This window comes from Apodemus sylvaticus, chromosome 16, assembly GCF_947179515.1.
Source record: "Apodemus sylvaticus chromosome 16, mApoSyl1.1, whole genome shotgun sequence".
Taxonomy (NCBI): Eukaryota; Metazoa; Chordata; class Mammalia; order Rodentia; family Muridae; genus Apodemus; species Apodemus sylvaticus.
In genome coordinates, this window is record NC_067487.1 from 51,140,367 (window position 1) to 51,154,168 (window position 13,802).

A 13,802-nucleotide genomic window follows, 5' to 3' on the forward strand; every position below is an offset into this window, starting at 1 on the left:
AGTTTCTGCTATAAGAAATTGAATCCACACCCCCTTGCAGGTACAATAAAAACAAGCAACTTTCAAAATAAGCACCTTTGTCCTTGTAATGGCCTCAGCAATTAGCTCTTACCCACTCAGTCACAGATGCCAATAAGAAAGGGAATGTGAGGGCACACATCTGGAGACCTCGATACATTGAATCATTGAATTTTGAACCTTAATTCCCGACCAAACATTCAAAAACTAAGCAAGTTCTGTAAAGTTAGTGCACTCCATGATTCATGTGTGAGAATTCTCTCAGAATTCTATTGATTCAGCCCAGAAGAACTATCCTTGAATATCTAAAGCATTCTTATATGTGAGCAAGTCAGAAATTATGATTTTGATTTTTTTAATTGAGTCAGCATTCAAAGTTTCTCTTAACCTTCTATGGAAATGCAGGCCAACTGATCTTTGATGTCAGAAATCCATGTATGCCCTTTCCTAGAACATTTTATTATAATAATAATGATAATAATAATAATACAAAGCAGATTTCAAGTCCTACCATTTCTGTTCCTTACTAGGCAAGTTGTCATTTTCTATATTTTTGTTTATGAAATATTAGCTATTGTGAACATCCTCATGCTTTCTTATTTGGGATGCTTTGTATCAACAAGAAAATTTTAATTGCATAATCGTTACTTTCTCAAATGGTCTTCTTGGTTTTACACTGAGCGTTCAAGACATACCTTCCTCTGGTATTTTAGAATTCTGGGTTTTCAGACTGAAAGGTATCGATTACTTACCATATCCAGGAATGCCTTCTGAAAGGGAAGGTATTCACATGCATCATGTTCGCAGTTCTGCCGTCATTAATATTTTCCTTGTCTCCTACGTTGCATGTAGTGATTTTCACAGATGAATCCCAACACTCTGGTTTGAGCATCGATTATGGATAATTATTGCAACAAGTAATGAATTTCAACCCCCAAAAAAATCACTCCCCCTCAAAAAAAACAAAAACAAAAAAATCCCCCACACAGCAAAAACAAAAGCCCTTCCTTCTGGGATTTGGAGAAAGAAACATCACAGAGTACTGCAGGTGTGAGTCCATCCATGTAGCTCCTACCAGGGAACATGCTAATAGAACCAGTCTAGTCTCTATTCCTGAATGATGGCGAGTATTGTCCTGGTGAGATCCAATTGCCTTGAGTATGAATTAATGCATCCTCACAGAAAGGACTATGGACTGTGGACAAAAAGGAGTCAAAAGACAGTTTCTTGTTATCCTTGTTAAAGAAGTATTAGGAGGGAAATGGAAAACTTCAGGTTGCTGTGCCATGCTGTCCTTTAGGGATAAATACTGCTTTTTCTTCTTTCTTAGGAACATATTCTTGTGTGGTCACTTCAACGCAGTGCTACTGTCTGAGTCTGAGACGTGTCCGACAAAGACCTGGGCAGAGGGGCTAGAAACCATGTATAGCGCAAGGCAACTTCTTCTGCCGACCTCAGAATTGCAGGTTTCGAAGGCTGAAATAGGAAGGCAATGAGTAATTTCTGCTTTGCAGGACAGGATTGGTGCTGGCTCCCATCATGACTTCAGAAGGCGCTGTGGTGATGAAATTCATCTGCCGCCTAACCCCACAATAAGGCTGTCTGCTCGCTTTAAGTAAAATGACTAAGCTATCGATTCTCTCACTGCAGAATCCCCTCTAATTTGTTGTCATCCAAACCGTGTGTGAGCTTTTAATATGTTGCCTTGGGAAGAAAAAGAATTTCACGGCTGCAAGGCAGACGTTGTCTAAGAATTTCTTACTCTTCTGGCTTTCTTGTCTCTCTGTTCTTTTTACCCCCAGTTCAGTTCCCAAATAGATGTCATTTACTCTGGTGTTCTGACATCCGCAAGATTCTCATGCCCAAGCTATACAGACCTTGCATGCTTTTAAAATACAGTGGCAACAGGCTCCAGCTGGAGTCCCCCCACACCGAATTTCCGGCAGAACCTTTGGAATCCTCGCAGCCGCCTTGTCTGCCCTGGGCTGTGCCGCCCCAGCTCTGAGCAGGACACTTGCAGCCTCCCTGGTACTGTACATTAACTCTGCAGCAGCCCAGTGCTCAGCTGCAGACTGCTGCCTGACAGGGGATGTGCTGGCGTCAAGGGGGCCCTCTAGGTGGGTTCCCAGACACTGCAAAGCCGCGCACTCCTTGCTAAGGAAGAGTGAGCTAAAGGGGTTAAAAGGAAGAGCTTGCCCTGAAGGAGCAGATTTCTTTCAGTAAGTAATTACTAGGCAGGGGGTGGGGGGGAGAGGCTAAAGAAACCTGAAAATAACCTCACAGGGAAATGACACACTGAACAAATAGATATTACTATGGGGGAAGGTTTTTCTGTTTGTTTGTTTAATTCTCCACCTATTCAACCAAAAGAAAGGGAACAAAAGAAGTCCGGAGAATGTGCAAATGATAGGTATGTTCGTTTTTTTTTTTTTTTTAAACAAAAATATGGGGGTGGAGAAGCCTTGCTTACTACATGATTTGTAACCAGTTAAGTACAGATTTCCACACTATGATTTTGGACAGGAAATCCTGGGGAAGCTAGTTCTGCAGAAGTCACTTAGACTTCTATTCCATTTGCGCATGTCATAGCGCCGCTTGTTTGATTAGGGGGTGTGTAGCTGGGAGGAGAGCTCCCTTTTCATTTCCTGGAGGCTGCCCCTTTGTTGCAGAAATTCTGTTCAATAATCCCCCGAAAGCACCCCATCGCTGTTGATGCCATTTTGAAGCAAGAATAAAATAGTAAACTCTTGGAATAGTAGGTTGGCTTTTGAATGGTGCTTGTCTGAAATCAGAGAATGGGCTTCTCTGTGGTAATGTGCACAACGTTAATGTATCTCTTTTAACTTGGGTGTTTAAGAAGGCCATTACACAATTGCTTCATATTAAAAGGAATACTGGCAACACTTAACATACTATTTATCTTCACTTAGGGTTTCCCCAGTGAATTCTTGTCCTTGCAGGAAAACATTACTGGGGAGAAGAGGATTCATTTCTTATAAATTCTAATGCAAATGTAAAAAAAAAATAAGAATTAGCTTGAGAACTGCTAAGATTTGATGAATTGATCGTCCCAGGTCCAGAATTCTGTCCTGGGAGGAGGAAGAACTAGGGGATTCCTTTAAAGCAATTTGAATTTTTCATGCAGAAAGATGGCACCACATAGCACAAAGGAACTTGAGGAAACTTACTGGGACTTCCTGTGATTGAGGCAATGTCCTTGAAGCACATTTGTTTCGAAGGGACTAGATCTCTCTCCTAAGGTCATTTTTGTGATCCTGCCCAGAGACCTTCCAGTTTGAATTGTTCTTAGCAGGCTCTCAATGCTTGGAATCACACAGTAAATCCAATGGGTTTGTTACAGTATATACTTAAATATTATTATTTAGGATGTAGGTGTCCTAGGAATGCCCCTAACCATCTTCTGAGAGCTTCACAGGATAAGCTCACTTAACCCACTCAGTGGTGCTGTTAGGTGGAGATGATTCCTGACCCTGTGCTGAAGAAAAGTAGCCGAGGCCCTCAGAAGTTAAATATTGCTGGAAGACAAACACATTTGGAGTAAGAAGTCTCACCACACAGCTGAGATTTTTGCCTATATTATTTTTTTCCCCAAAATTAATTTTACCCCCTTGAGAATGGACTCTAAGGACCAGTATTTGTCCATCATTACACCGTCAGGGAGAAGAAGCTCTAGTGCCCACTTAGGTTAAGGGCATCTGTCCTTTTCCTTTTATGGTAGGGATGGAGTGACAGGCATTAACTATTTCAAAACCGGCACTTCTTTCTTATGCCATGTAAACAGCATTTGTAAAAATCAAAAATGATATCGCACTACATATAATTTCCACTCTAATAAACATCTTGACGTTTTGGTCTGTTTTTAGTGCATTCTATTTCCATTCTATGCATAGGCCAAAGTGGTATGTATATGCAGCCGCAGCAGCAGCAGCAACAGCAACAGCAGCAGCAGCAGCAGCAACAACAGCAACAACAGCAGCAGCAGCAATAACAACAACAACAGTAGCAGCAGCAATAGCAGCAGCAGCAGCAACAGCAACAGCAACAACAGCAGCAGCAGCAATAACAGCAACAACAGTAGCAGCAGCAGCAACAGCAGCAGCAGCAGCAATAACAGCAACAGTAGCAGCAGCAACAACAGCAGCAGCAGCAACAACAGCAACAACAGCAGCAGCAGCAACAGCAATAACAGCAGCAGCAACAACAACAACAGCAGCAGCAGCAGCAACAACAGCAGCAGCAGCAACAGCAACAACAGCAGCAGTAGTAGCAGCAACAGCAACAACAGCAGCAGCAGCAACAACAGCAGTAGCAGCAACAACAGCAGCAGCAGCAACAGCAACAACAGCAGCAACAACAACAACAACTCTGAATTTTTCCCAGGTATCACAGCTTCATATCGGACACTGGCCAGCTATGTTTCCACTTGTGGACAATGACATAAGCAGACACTTTATAGACTAAAAACACAAAATGACTCAGATATTAGGTCATTAAATGAGATTATCAAATTAAAATATACTTCTGAAAGAAATGTCAATTGATTTTTCCCCCAAAGTGCTGGGAACTGAAATTGAGACCTCACAGATATTAGTCATGGCTTCTGTCACTGAGTTAAATACCTGTTCTTCAGCTTAATATTTTTAAAGTAAACTTTTCTTTTTCTTTCTTTCTTTCTTTCTTTCTTTCTTTCTTTCTTTCTTTTTTTTTGTTTTTTTTTTTGTTTTGTTTTTTATGAGACAGGGTTTCTCTGTATAGCCCTGGTTGTCCTGGAACTCACTCTGTAGATCAAGCTGGCCTCAAACTCAGAAATCTGCCTGCCTCTGCCTCCCAAGTGCTGGGATTAAAGGTGTGTGCCACCACCACCCATCTCTTTTTTTTTAAATATGTAACTCTATCAAATAATATAAAACAAGCTAGACAGTAAAAATGGAGAAACTATAATATGCACTAAAAATTCTTGAAGTGTAACAAAGAAAAATATAATTTATCTCCCAGTTCAGGAGCTAAGATTATAAATTAATGAAAAACCTTAAGTTGAGTAGTTCTGCAGATTTAAGGCAAATATAAAAGAAGGGTTTTGTTTTGACTTTAGAAACTTTTTTTCATTCTGTACTAGAATCTGAGTTTTAAGAGCTATGACCAGTAAATTACAAAACGATACTTTATGAGACAGTAAGTAATGAATGTGTGATTTTGAGAAAACAACCAGCAGAGTACTGTGGTAGCTTAGAAACATACTCTAAAAATGAATAACCCTGAAGACTTTTCTGTTTTGCTGTATTTAAAGACAATGGTCACTTTACAGAACTTCTAACTCCGGGTGAGCCATTACCGGCTCTATAGCTCCCGCCAGCCTCACAGTTTTGACAAGTAAAGGATTATGGATCACTGACCACTGGCTAGCATACCTTGCTGAGGCCCCTATGGCTGTGCTGTAGCTTCAGATGAAGCAACACAAAGACTGACTATGCTTTGTGCTCTTTAAATTTTTCAGTCTTGCAGAAAGCAGAGGATTAGCTGATTATTCAAGTCCAGACTCATATTAACTACCCTCGAATGAGAGACACGAGGAAAAATATGGTTAATTTACTAGTCAAGTGTGAGCTCAATCAAAATGCCTTAGTTAACATTGTCATTCAAAAATTACTTAGGGTTGTGATGTGACACAGGCTCTGCAAACAGGAGGATCATGGGACCAACACAGAACGTTGGACATGGTTACAGGGGCGCCCGTAACCATAGTTTTGTGGAGGAGCAGAGAGAAGGGGACTTCCAAGTTTGCCGGCACACAGTGAGAAGCTATGTCAAGGGATGGAGGAGGACACCAGCTGCATGCCCTGACCTCTGTCCCCAAGGGTATGTGCATGCAGCTACGTCAACACAAACATTACTTCGATGTTTATACATACGGCTTAAACTTTACACAGACCCAAAGCAAGAAGAATGGGGGGCACTACCCAGTGTCCCTATGTCCTGTCTAATAAAATTCTTTTGTGAGAGGGAGGCTGACCCTCGACAAACTCTTAGAAACTTGAAATTTGGTAAAGATGCCTTCGACCACCTGTGAGGCAGAATAGTGACAGGGTCTTGGGGTTCTTCTTCTTCTTCTTCTTCTTCTTCTTCTTCTTCTTCTTCTTCTTCTTCTTCTTCTTCTTCTTCTTCTTCTTCTTCTTTTTTTGCTCCTTCCTTTCAAAGTTTGGTTTTACAACAGAGGAACAGAGAACCAACAACTTCTTCAAAAACCTGCCTTCTTTCTTTATGTTTGAAGACTCCATCCTCTTCACGTTCCTTCAATGTTCAATGTCCCTTTGAGGCAATGAAGAGGCTAGGTCACAACATTTTGCTACTGTGACCACAGCATAGCGCAGCCCCACACTGGCCTCTGGACCTGGGTGATTCCTAAACCCTTACTTATTTTTATGCTTCTCAGTAATGGGAGGGGACAGGAATCAGCTTTACCCACTGAATTTCAGGTTCTTTCTGTTTCTGACCTTAAGGAACTTCTTAGTGATAACATTAACTAAAGCATTTTTATGATTTCATTTATAAAATTTCCATGAGCTTACTAAATCTCTAAGAGATGCCATTTATATATAAATGTATATATGTATACCTACATATATCCATATCTAGACACATATGTAGGTACACACACATACACACACACACACACACATATGAATGAGTTGGGCATAAAAATGTGTGTGTATGTGCATATAAATTACATATATAATATATATGTATGTGAACAAACATAGCTTGTTGTAGTATTTCATTTAGAGAAACAAATTATAAGCTACTCTATAATACAAAGTATTTATTGTTTATATTTTTAATATTTTAATACATTCATTTTAATATAAATACAGATTTTTCAGTAAGGTACAATTTACTTGTTTCAATGTGTTGGTGTGTTTATGACACCCAAAAACTTTATTGGCACTCACTAAATGTTAACAAGTGACCACATCAATAAGGATGACATTCTACCTTTGACAACTTCGAGCAAAGGCTGAAGGCATGCTCAGCACATTCATAACTGAAACAGGAGAAGCTCTTTGTGAAGCCAGGGTTTAGATTGCTAAGCATCAGGGAACTGTGTGGTGTTCCAGCACATTGCTGCTATATTCAATTTCTGCATATTCTCATAACTGAGAAACAGTACCAACTGAAATTAAAACGAAATTCGCTAAAAACCTATCTTGATCACCTAATGTCCTTTGGAAACCTGTTCATGATTGAATTTATTAAAAATAAGTCACTTGGGACCATAGATTCAAAGCTTAAACCTTGTCTCTTAAGCAATGAGAAGATGCATTCACAGAAGAAATGGTCTATCATCAAATGCAGTGTACTTCATGCCTGGAGCAGCTAGGACATTCGATAAATTACTTTAGAAGTATCTGTAGCAGTCGAAAAGGTAGAAAATAAATTTCCGGGATACAGAAAGGGCACTTAATATTTAGTATCAAATATAAAATATAGAAATATCCATAGCATATTTGAAAATAAAAATCAGAATTTTCATTATTTTAATTTGCATTTATCTTATTCAATAAATTTATTTATTTACAAAGCTAAAATTTCTTACTGCCATTTAATTTGTATTATCTTAATTTCAAATATCTTCCTGTTACATTTTGTGTACCTTTCACCAATTCACTAAATTCTTTGAGACACAATTTAGTTAGTCATATCTGGGTATGTTCATATGTGTGTGTGTGTGTATACATTGTATATATATGTATAATATATGTACATATAGAGTTTATTATAACATTTTGCTGTAAATCCTGAGAATTATAAACTATGTTGTAATATGAACAGCGCTCTTTAAGTGTGATCCATGTGTACTTCAATGTGCTTATTTTAATATAAATATAGAGTTTTCAGGAAGGTTACAGTTTACTTGTATCCAAATGGAAAAACAGAAAGCCATAACAAACCTCAAGTAAATTACTATTAGGAATCTTTTCCTGATGTGAAATTATATTTCATTTTAATCTTAAAAGCTTTAGAGGATTTGCATCCTATTTCACAAACCAATATGCCAGAAATATTCCAAGACAATGATTCAGAAATTCAAACCGTAAAAGTATCTGTCATGGAATAAAGACCAGCACCAAATAAAACTCGTGTTGTAGGATTTCTAAACAAATTACTTAGAAAAATATCTGAAATACCATATTTTAAAAAATCACTTCAGCATTTTAGAACAGTATCTTCAGTATGAACTTACCAATTTGCATGTGTGCTAACATATATGTTCCTGTCCGTACAGACGAGAACAACATGAAGAAGACACACTCGATTAGCTACCCTTGGCACACAGAATAAAAGCAAAGGGTATTTTAAAATAATTTTATTATATATATATATATATATATATATATATATGTAATATTGTAATATATAATAATATATAATATTTATGTGTGGCATTTTATTTTATATTTTTTGATTGACTATTTAGAAAAGCCTTTGCCTTGATTGCTACCATAATTACATGGTAAGACCTTATTGTTGAAGATTTCATATATTTTGGGGGCAAGATATGGAGAAATCAGTCCCAAACTGACTGTGAAACTTCCTCCCTGCTCACTAGTTTTCCTGGTGCCTGGAGGTGCCAGACTGCTGGGGAAGAAAAGATGTCAACTGTCTTACTCAGCACCAGACCCTACATAGGACTCCTTACTGACCTGCTAGGAAAACCCACCTGTTTGACAGTGGTAGACCTATCATGGGGATAACTAACTGCTTTCTGATTGGACTTGACACCTACTCCATGGAACATATTCTTCTTGTCACAGTAACCCTGGTCAAAAGACGTTGGCTAGGGAGGTCAGAGCCCCCTGCGAAGAACCCTGGGTTATTGTGATAAATGGTAATATGATCAGATTACCTTCTAAATATAGTTATGGTCATAATCATGGACTGCTCCCAACCTTGGTCAGAAAAGCTTCTCTTTGCAATGCTGAAGGTGTTGAGAGTGGAAGAGTGGGTGTTCAACCCTAAATGGGACATCTTTATCAACCCCCAACCCCTACATAAGATCAAGCTAGGTAGGTAAAAAGATCTATAAGCACTACCACTTACAGAGTTGAGGGGTTATTGGCTGAGACAGCTGATGAGATACCTGTTTGAATCTTCAAAGCCTTACAGACCATGGCTTGATTTTCTATGTTCCAGTAAATAGTCATACATCCAGGCATACATGGGCAGCAATAATGGGACTTAATGGGTTACTAATGGGAAGGCAGGAGAAGTTGGAGGAGGAGGAAGAAGAGGAGGAGGAAATGATGTTAGGAAGAGGAAGTACTGTGATAAACACAACAGGAGTTAAAGGAGTAAATACAGGTTGTATATAATCATATTTCATTGCATACATATGTGAAATCCTCAAAGACAAAAATAATATATATATATTTATATATGTATTGTTTTACAGTTAAAAAGATAAAAATCAAGAGACACTATAATTAAGAACAGAAGTCAATCCTTGTTAGTAACTTCAAATTATAATATGTATGCTTGTCTTACCTAACTCATTCTCACTGATCAGATATAGCTAACTATATTTCTTATCATTGATATTTTAACACCTCTTTCCAGTTCTGTCACTCATTCTGCAAATTTCAAAAGTCACATAATCTGGAGCTGGACCAATGATTAGGTGATTAAGAGTACTTATTGCTCATGCAGGGGACAAAGAATTAGTGCTTGACCCACATTTGGCAATCTATCTCTGCAATTACATCTCGAGTGTTGCACAGGTGGAGACTGTCTCATGTCTTTTCAATAAGTGAAACAGGATTTAATGGTTCTTTGTAAACTTGAAGCTCATTATGTACTTTAAGAAACCATGCAAGTCTATGATAGAAAATACTATACTCTTCACCCACAATGGGGAAAGTCTAGCCATTGTGGGTGATGCCACCTCTGGGCTGGTGGCCCTGGGTTGTATAAGAAAGCAGGCTGAAAAAGCCAAGCAGTAAGTAGCATGCCTATATGTCCTCTACATCAGCTGTTGCCTACAGGTTCCTGCTCTGTTTGAATTCCTGTCCTAGCTTTCTTTGATGATGAACAGCTATAAGGAGTGGTATATCAAATAAACCCTTTCCTCCCCAACTTCCTCTTTGGTCATGGTGTTTCATCACAGTAATTAGTAATCCTAACAAAGGCACAGGGTTTCTCCACATAGTACTGGCTGTCCTGGAACTCACTATGTAGACCAGGCTGGCCTTGAATATACAGAGATCCACCTTCTAGAGGCATGTACCATCATGTTCAGCAAGGATTCCAAAATTAATGTTCTATCATTAGAACATGTTTGCCATGCATGACTCCCAGATGAAAGACTGCTTCTCAGAGGAGTGTCGTTCTGTAATCCAGGAACAAGCTGCATCTTTGGGCTTGGCTATGTTTTCTCTACTGGGCCTGCACTGTGCATGCTCACCTAAGGACTCTTTCAAAGCTCAGCTGTCCTCTCCTGAGGACCAAGAGGACCAAGATGACATCAAGGTATCTTCCTTCGTCCCAGACCTGAAGGAGCTGCTCCCCAGTGTGAAAGTCTGGTCAGATTGGATGCTTGGCTAGCCAGACACCTGGAATCCTCCACCCACATCTTTGGATCTTCCCTTGCAGACTGCTGTGGATGTGTGGCCAACACTAGCTGATTTCTGTAACATACCGACTGCAGTGAATTAGTCTGAGGTGCCACTGTACAAGGATGATGACCTCACCCTGCATATCCTGGAAGAGGATTGGCTTCTCTCTGGCTTTGTCCCCTTGCTGGCTACCCCTCAGGACCCCTGCTACATGGAGATAACCTTGGATAAGACAAGGTTTCACTGCCACCCTGGCCTGGAATTTGATATGTCTACAAGACTGACCAAAATCACAGAGAGATACCTGAATGTTAGAATTGAAGGCATGTAATGTCACACACAGAAAGAAACAAAAAGAACATGCTAGGTCTTATGTAACATTGAGACTTTAATGTAAGGTAGGAGAAAACCTGCTCACAATGACATACAGAGGAAGATTCCACTTAGGGTTAAGTAAAAGCTGATGACCAAGATGTGGGTGGTAATTACAGAGGAGACATCAGAGAGTAGAAACACAGGGACAAATGGAAAATGTTAGCCATATGGTACCCAACAGATGAGCTGTCTTATTCTCAGAGTTTCCTAAATCTAACAAGTTCCATTTGTTTTTGTGCATTTCTTTGTAACCACTGTGAATGGGGGTTTGCCTGTGTTTTTGAGCATGTGCATGTGTATGTACGTATGTTTGTGTGTTTGTGTGTGTGTAGCAGGTATGAGTGAATCACTTCTACTTATAATCAAAATTTTCCTAAGTCACCATTTTTAAAATGTTATCTATCTTTTCATCAATGTCTTTTCTTCAAATACAAATTCATTAAAATGAATGATCTGTTATGATACTGAATAGCCACAATGAATTATCACATAGGCTTGAATCTGGACAGAAGGTACTGGAGCTAAGAATATAGGTACACCTGCATCCCCATCCAGAAGTTCTAGATGGCAGTTTTGCTCTAACTGACATGTACTTCAGTTCTAGTCGCAATATTAGCACCAAGATTTTCAACAGCCCCTGGATGTCAAATTGTTTCAGAAAAGGAGGTTTGGATTATAGAGGGTACTAAGAAGGAAGATAGAGATCATGGAAAATGGTAAATATTGTGATTCATGTGTGTGTTATGGATATAGAAATTCAGTACTAAAAGACAAATTTTCTCTTCACTGAGTTAAAAAAGGATATTCATATGGTTATTGCAAAATAGTCATTAAAAATATGCAAAGACATTAACGTTATTAAAACAACTTGTGTTAGAATAATTAATAGTTTTAAAGGCATTATGGTCTAATTAACTGAAACATTATTTGCATTTGTGTGTAAAATAAATTTGCAATGCAGGTAATTTTAAAATCCTCCATGCATACTATAGACAGAAAGCCTCTCATTTACCTTATATTTTATACCTTCTCTGCTGTTTCAATACTGTAGCTGCCACCACCTGCCTTGCCTCTCTCTAGTCCTGGCATATTCCACCTCTAGAGTCATCAACGGGGCCTATACAAGTTATTTAACAGATGTAATAAACGTACTCCACATAAGTAACGAATGCCCAATCGATGAGACTAAAAAGCACCCACAGGAAGGGAAAATGCCTTTGTTCTGCCATTGCATGCAGCTCTTTGAGAAGCATGGTGGAAGGGAGGAAAGGCATGTTGTCTCTGATATGGTTTCATTTGTACTCAATTCCATGATTCATAAGCTGAATGAAGATGCAAAATTTTTCAGATTGCTCTGGACACGAAGTAGCACAGGTCACCAGAAGGTGATTTCCCTTTAGAATTTCTGCTTTCTCATGACCATTTTATCTGAGATTGGTGACTCATCAAAGAGTGGGGCAAAGTTTAAAAAAAAATGGGGGGAAGGAGGCAGGCAGAGGAGCACCAGGTCTTTATTAGCAGAACGCTCAACAAGCTCCAACTGATTTCTGAAGTTTCGACCTCATTTTTAAGAGTGGAAGTTATTCAGAAGCAGTGAGGAAGCTAATGAAAGTGTAAACTAGACTTTCTCCCTCTCTTCCTGAATGACTAGCTGATTAGAGGCACAGGCCATTGGAGAGGTGCTGCCAATGTGTGTGGGAGGGTGGATACGTTTTCTTTACTAGGAGAAAGGTCTGGCATCTATGTGGCCCGCTCCCTCTGCCTCCTCTTTATAAACTATGGGGGTGGAGGGGGGAGGGTGGCATTAACAAAGTCTTACCCAAAGAGTGATGAAAGGAAATGCAAGCGTTAAGATGGGAGAAAGGGGCTTCCACATCCCTTCCAGCCGTCATTTCTCCACCTTTGCTGCACACTTGTGGGCTCTGTTGGGACATAGGCATGTAAAGAGTGGAAAGATACTAGAAGGAGCTAGGAGGGGGAAGTGTGAAAACACAGATATAATAAGACATCAAGGCACTTTAAAATATTTGCAACTGGGCATGGACATGTGACGTGTTGAAAATGGGAACACAGGAAACATGTTAGCACATGTTCCTCGCTTTCTACTGCTCTTTGAGGTTTGCTTGTGGACATCATTTTGTGAATTGTTTCAGAATACTATTAGATAAATTTATAGCAACTAGGATTGCATTCTGCCACAAGGATACTTGTTCCAAATTCTAGCCCCAAACCCTACCACACCTTCCCCCTTCCCCCCACTGTGGCTGGGACTTCACACACTAGTTACTTGCAGTTGGAGAGGAAAAGGTGTCTCTTCCTCTTTCTAGGATTCCCCATCCTGCCCAGACAAGATTGGCTCTGGTTTTTCTGGGGTTGGAAAGTGGGAAAGAGTGGAGAGAAAAGGATAGATCTAGGTCTGTTGTTTGTTTGCTTATTGCTTCCGTTTCCTCATCAGTTGGTACCATGATGAGATGACATCTCACAGTAAGAGCCTGGCAGATGTTGGAAAGTGTAGCAGGTGATTCTGTAGACTCAGCAGCAGCCGACCTGCTGGGCCTGTGGCTGCAACTCCTGTCACTCAGGCTTGGGCCCCTGCTCTAAGTGCTGCTGCTTAATCCCACTCCCACCAAGCTCCTGGGTTTCTAGTGATTTAGTCCTACAAACCCTTACTATTGGGAATCAAATGCTTTCCCCCAGATGTTATTGAGGGGATAGGGTAAAAAAGGAAAAGGTGCAAGGCTAGCTCTCTGTCTTCCTTTCTACCTCTTGGACCTTGGATTT

The 13,802-nt window shown here is 39.7% G+C and overlaps 1 protein-coding gene across 1 annotated transcript in view; it reads right to left on the bottom strand.

Moving 5' to 3' along the window:
• Positions 1 to 925, bottom strand: part of Pde4d (phosphodiesterase 4D) — a 529,631-nt gene extending 528,706 nt beyond the window's left edge. The window contains exon 1 of the mRNA XM_052160119.1: positions 771 to 925. Within this exon, the coding sequence (XP_052016079.1) occupies positions 771 to 910 (140 nt within the window). The 5' untranslated portion in view covers positions 911 to 925. The remainder of the gene's footprint in view (positions 1 to 770) is intronic.
• Between the last annotated feature and the right edge of the window lie 12,877 nt (positions 926 to 13,802).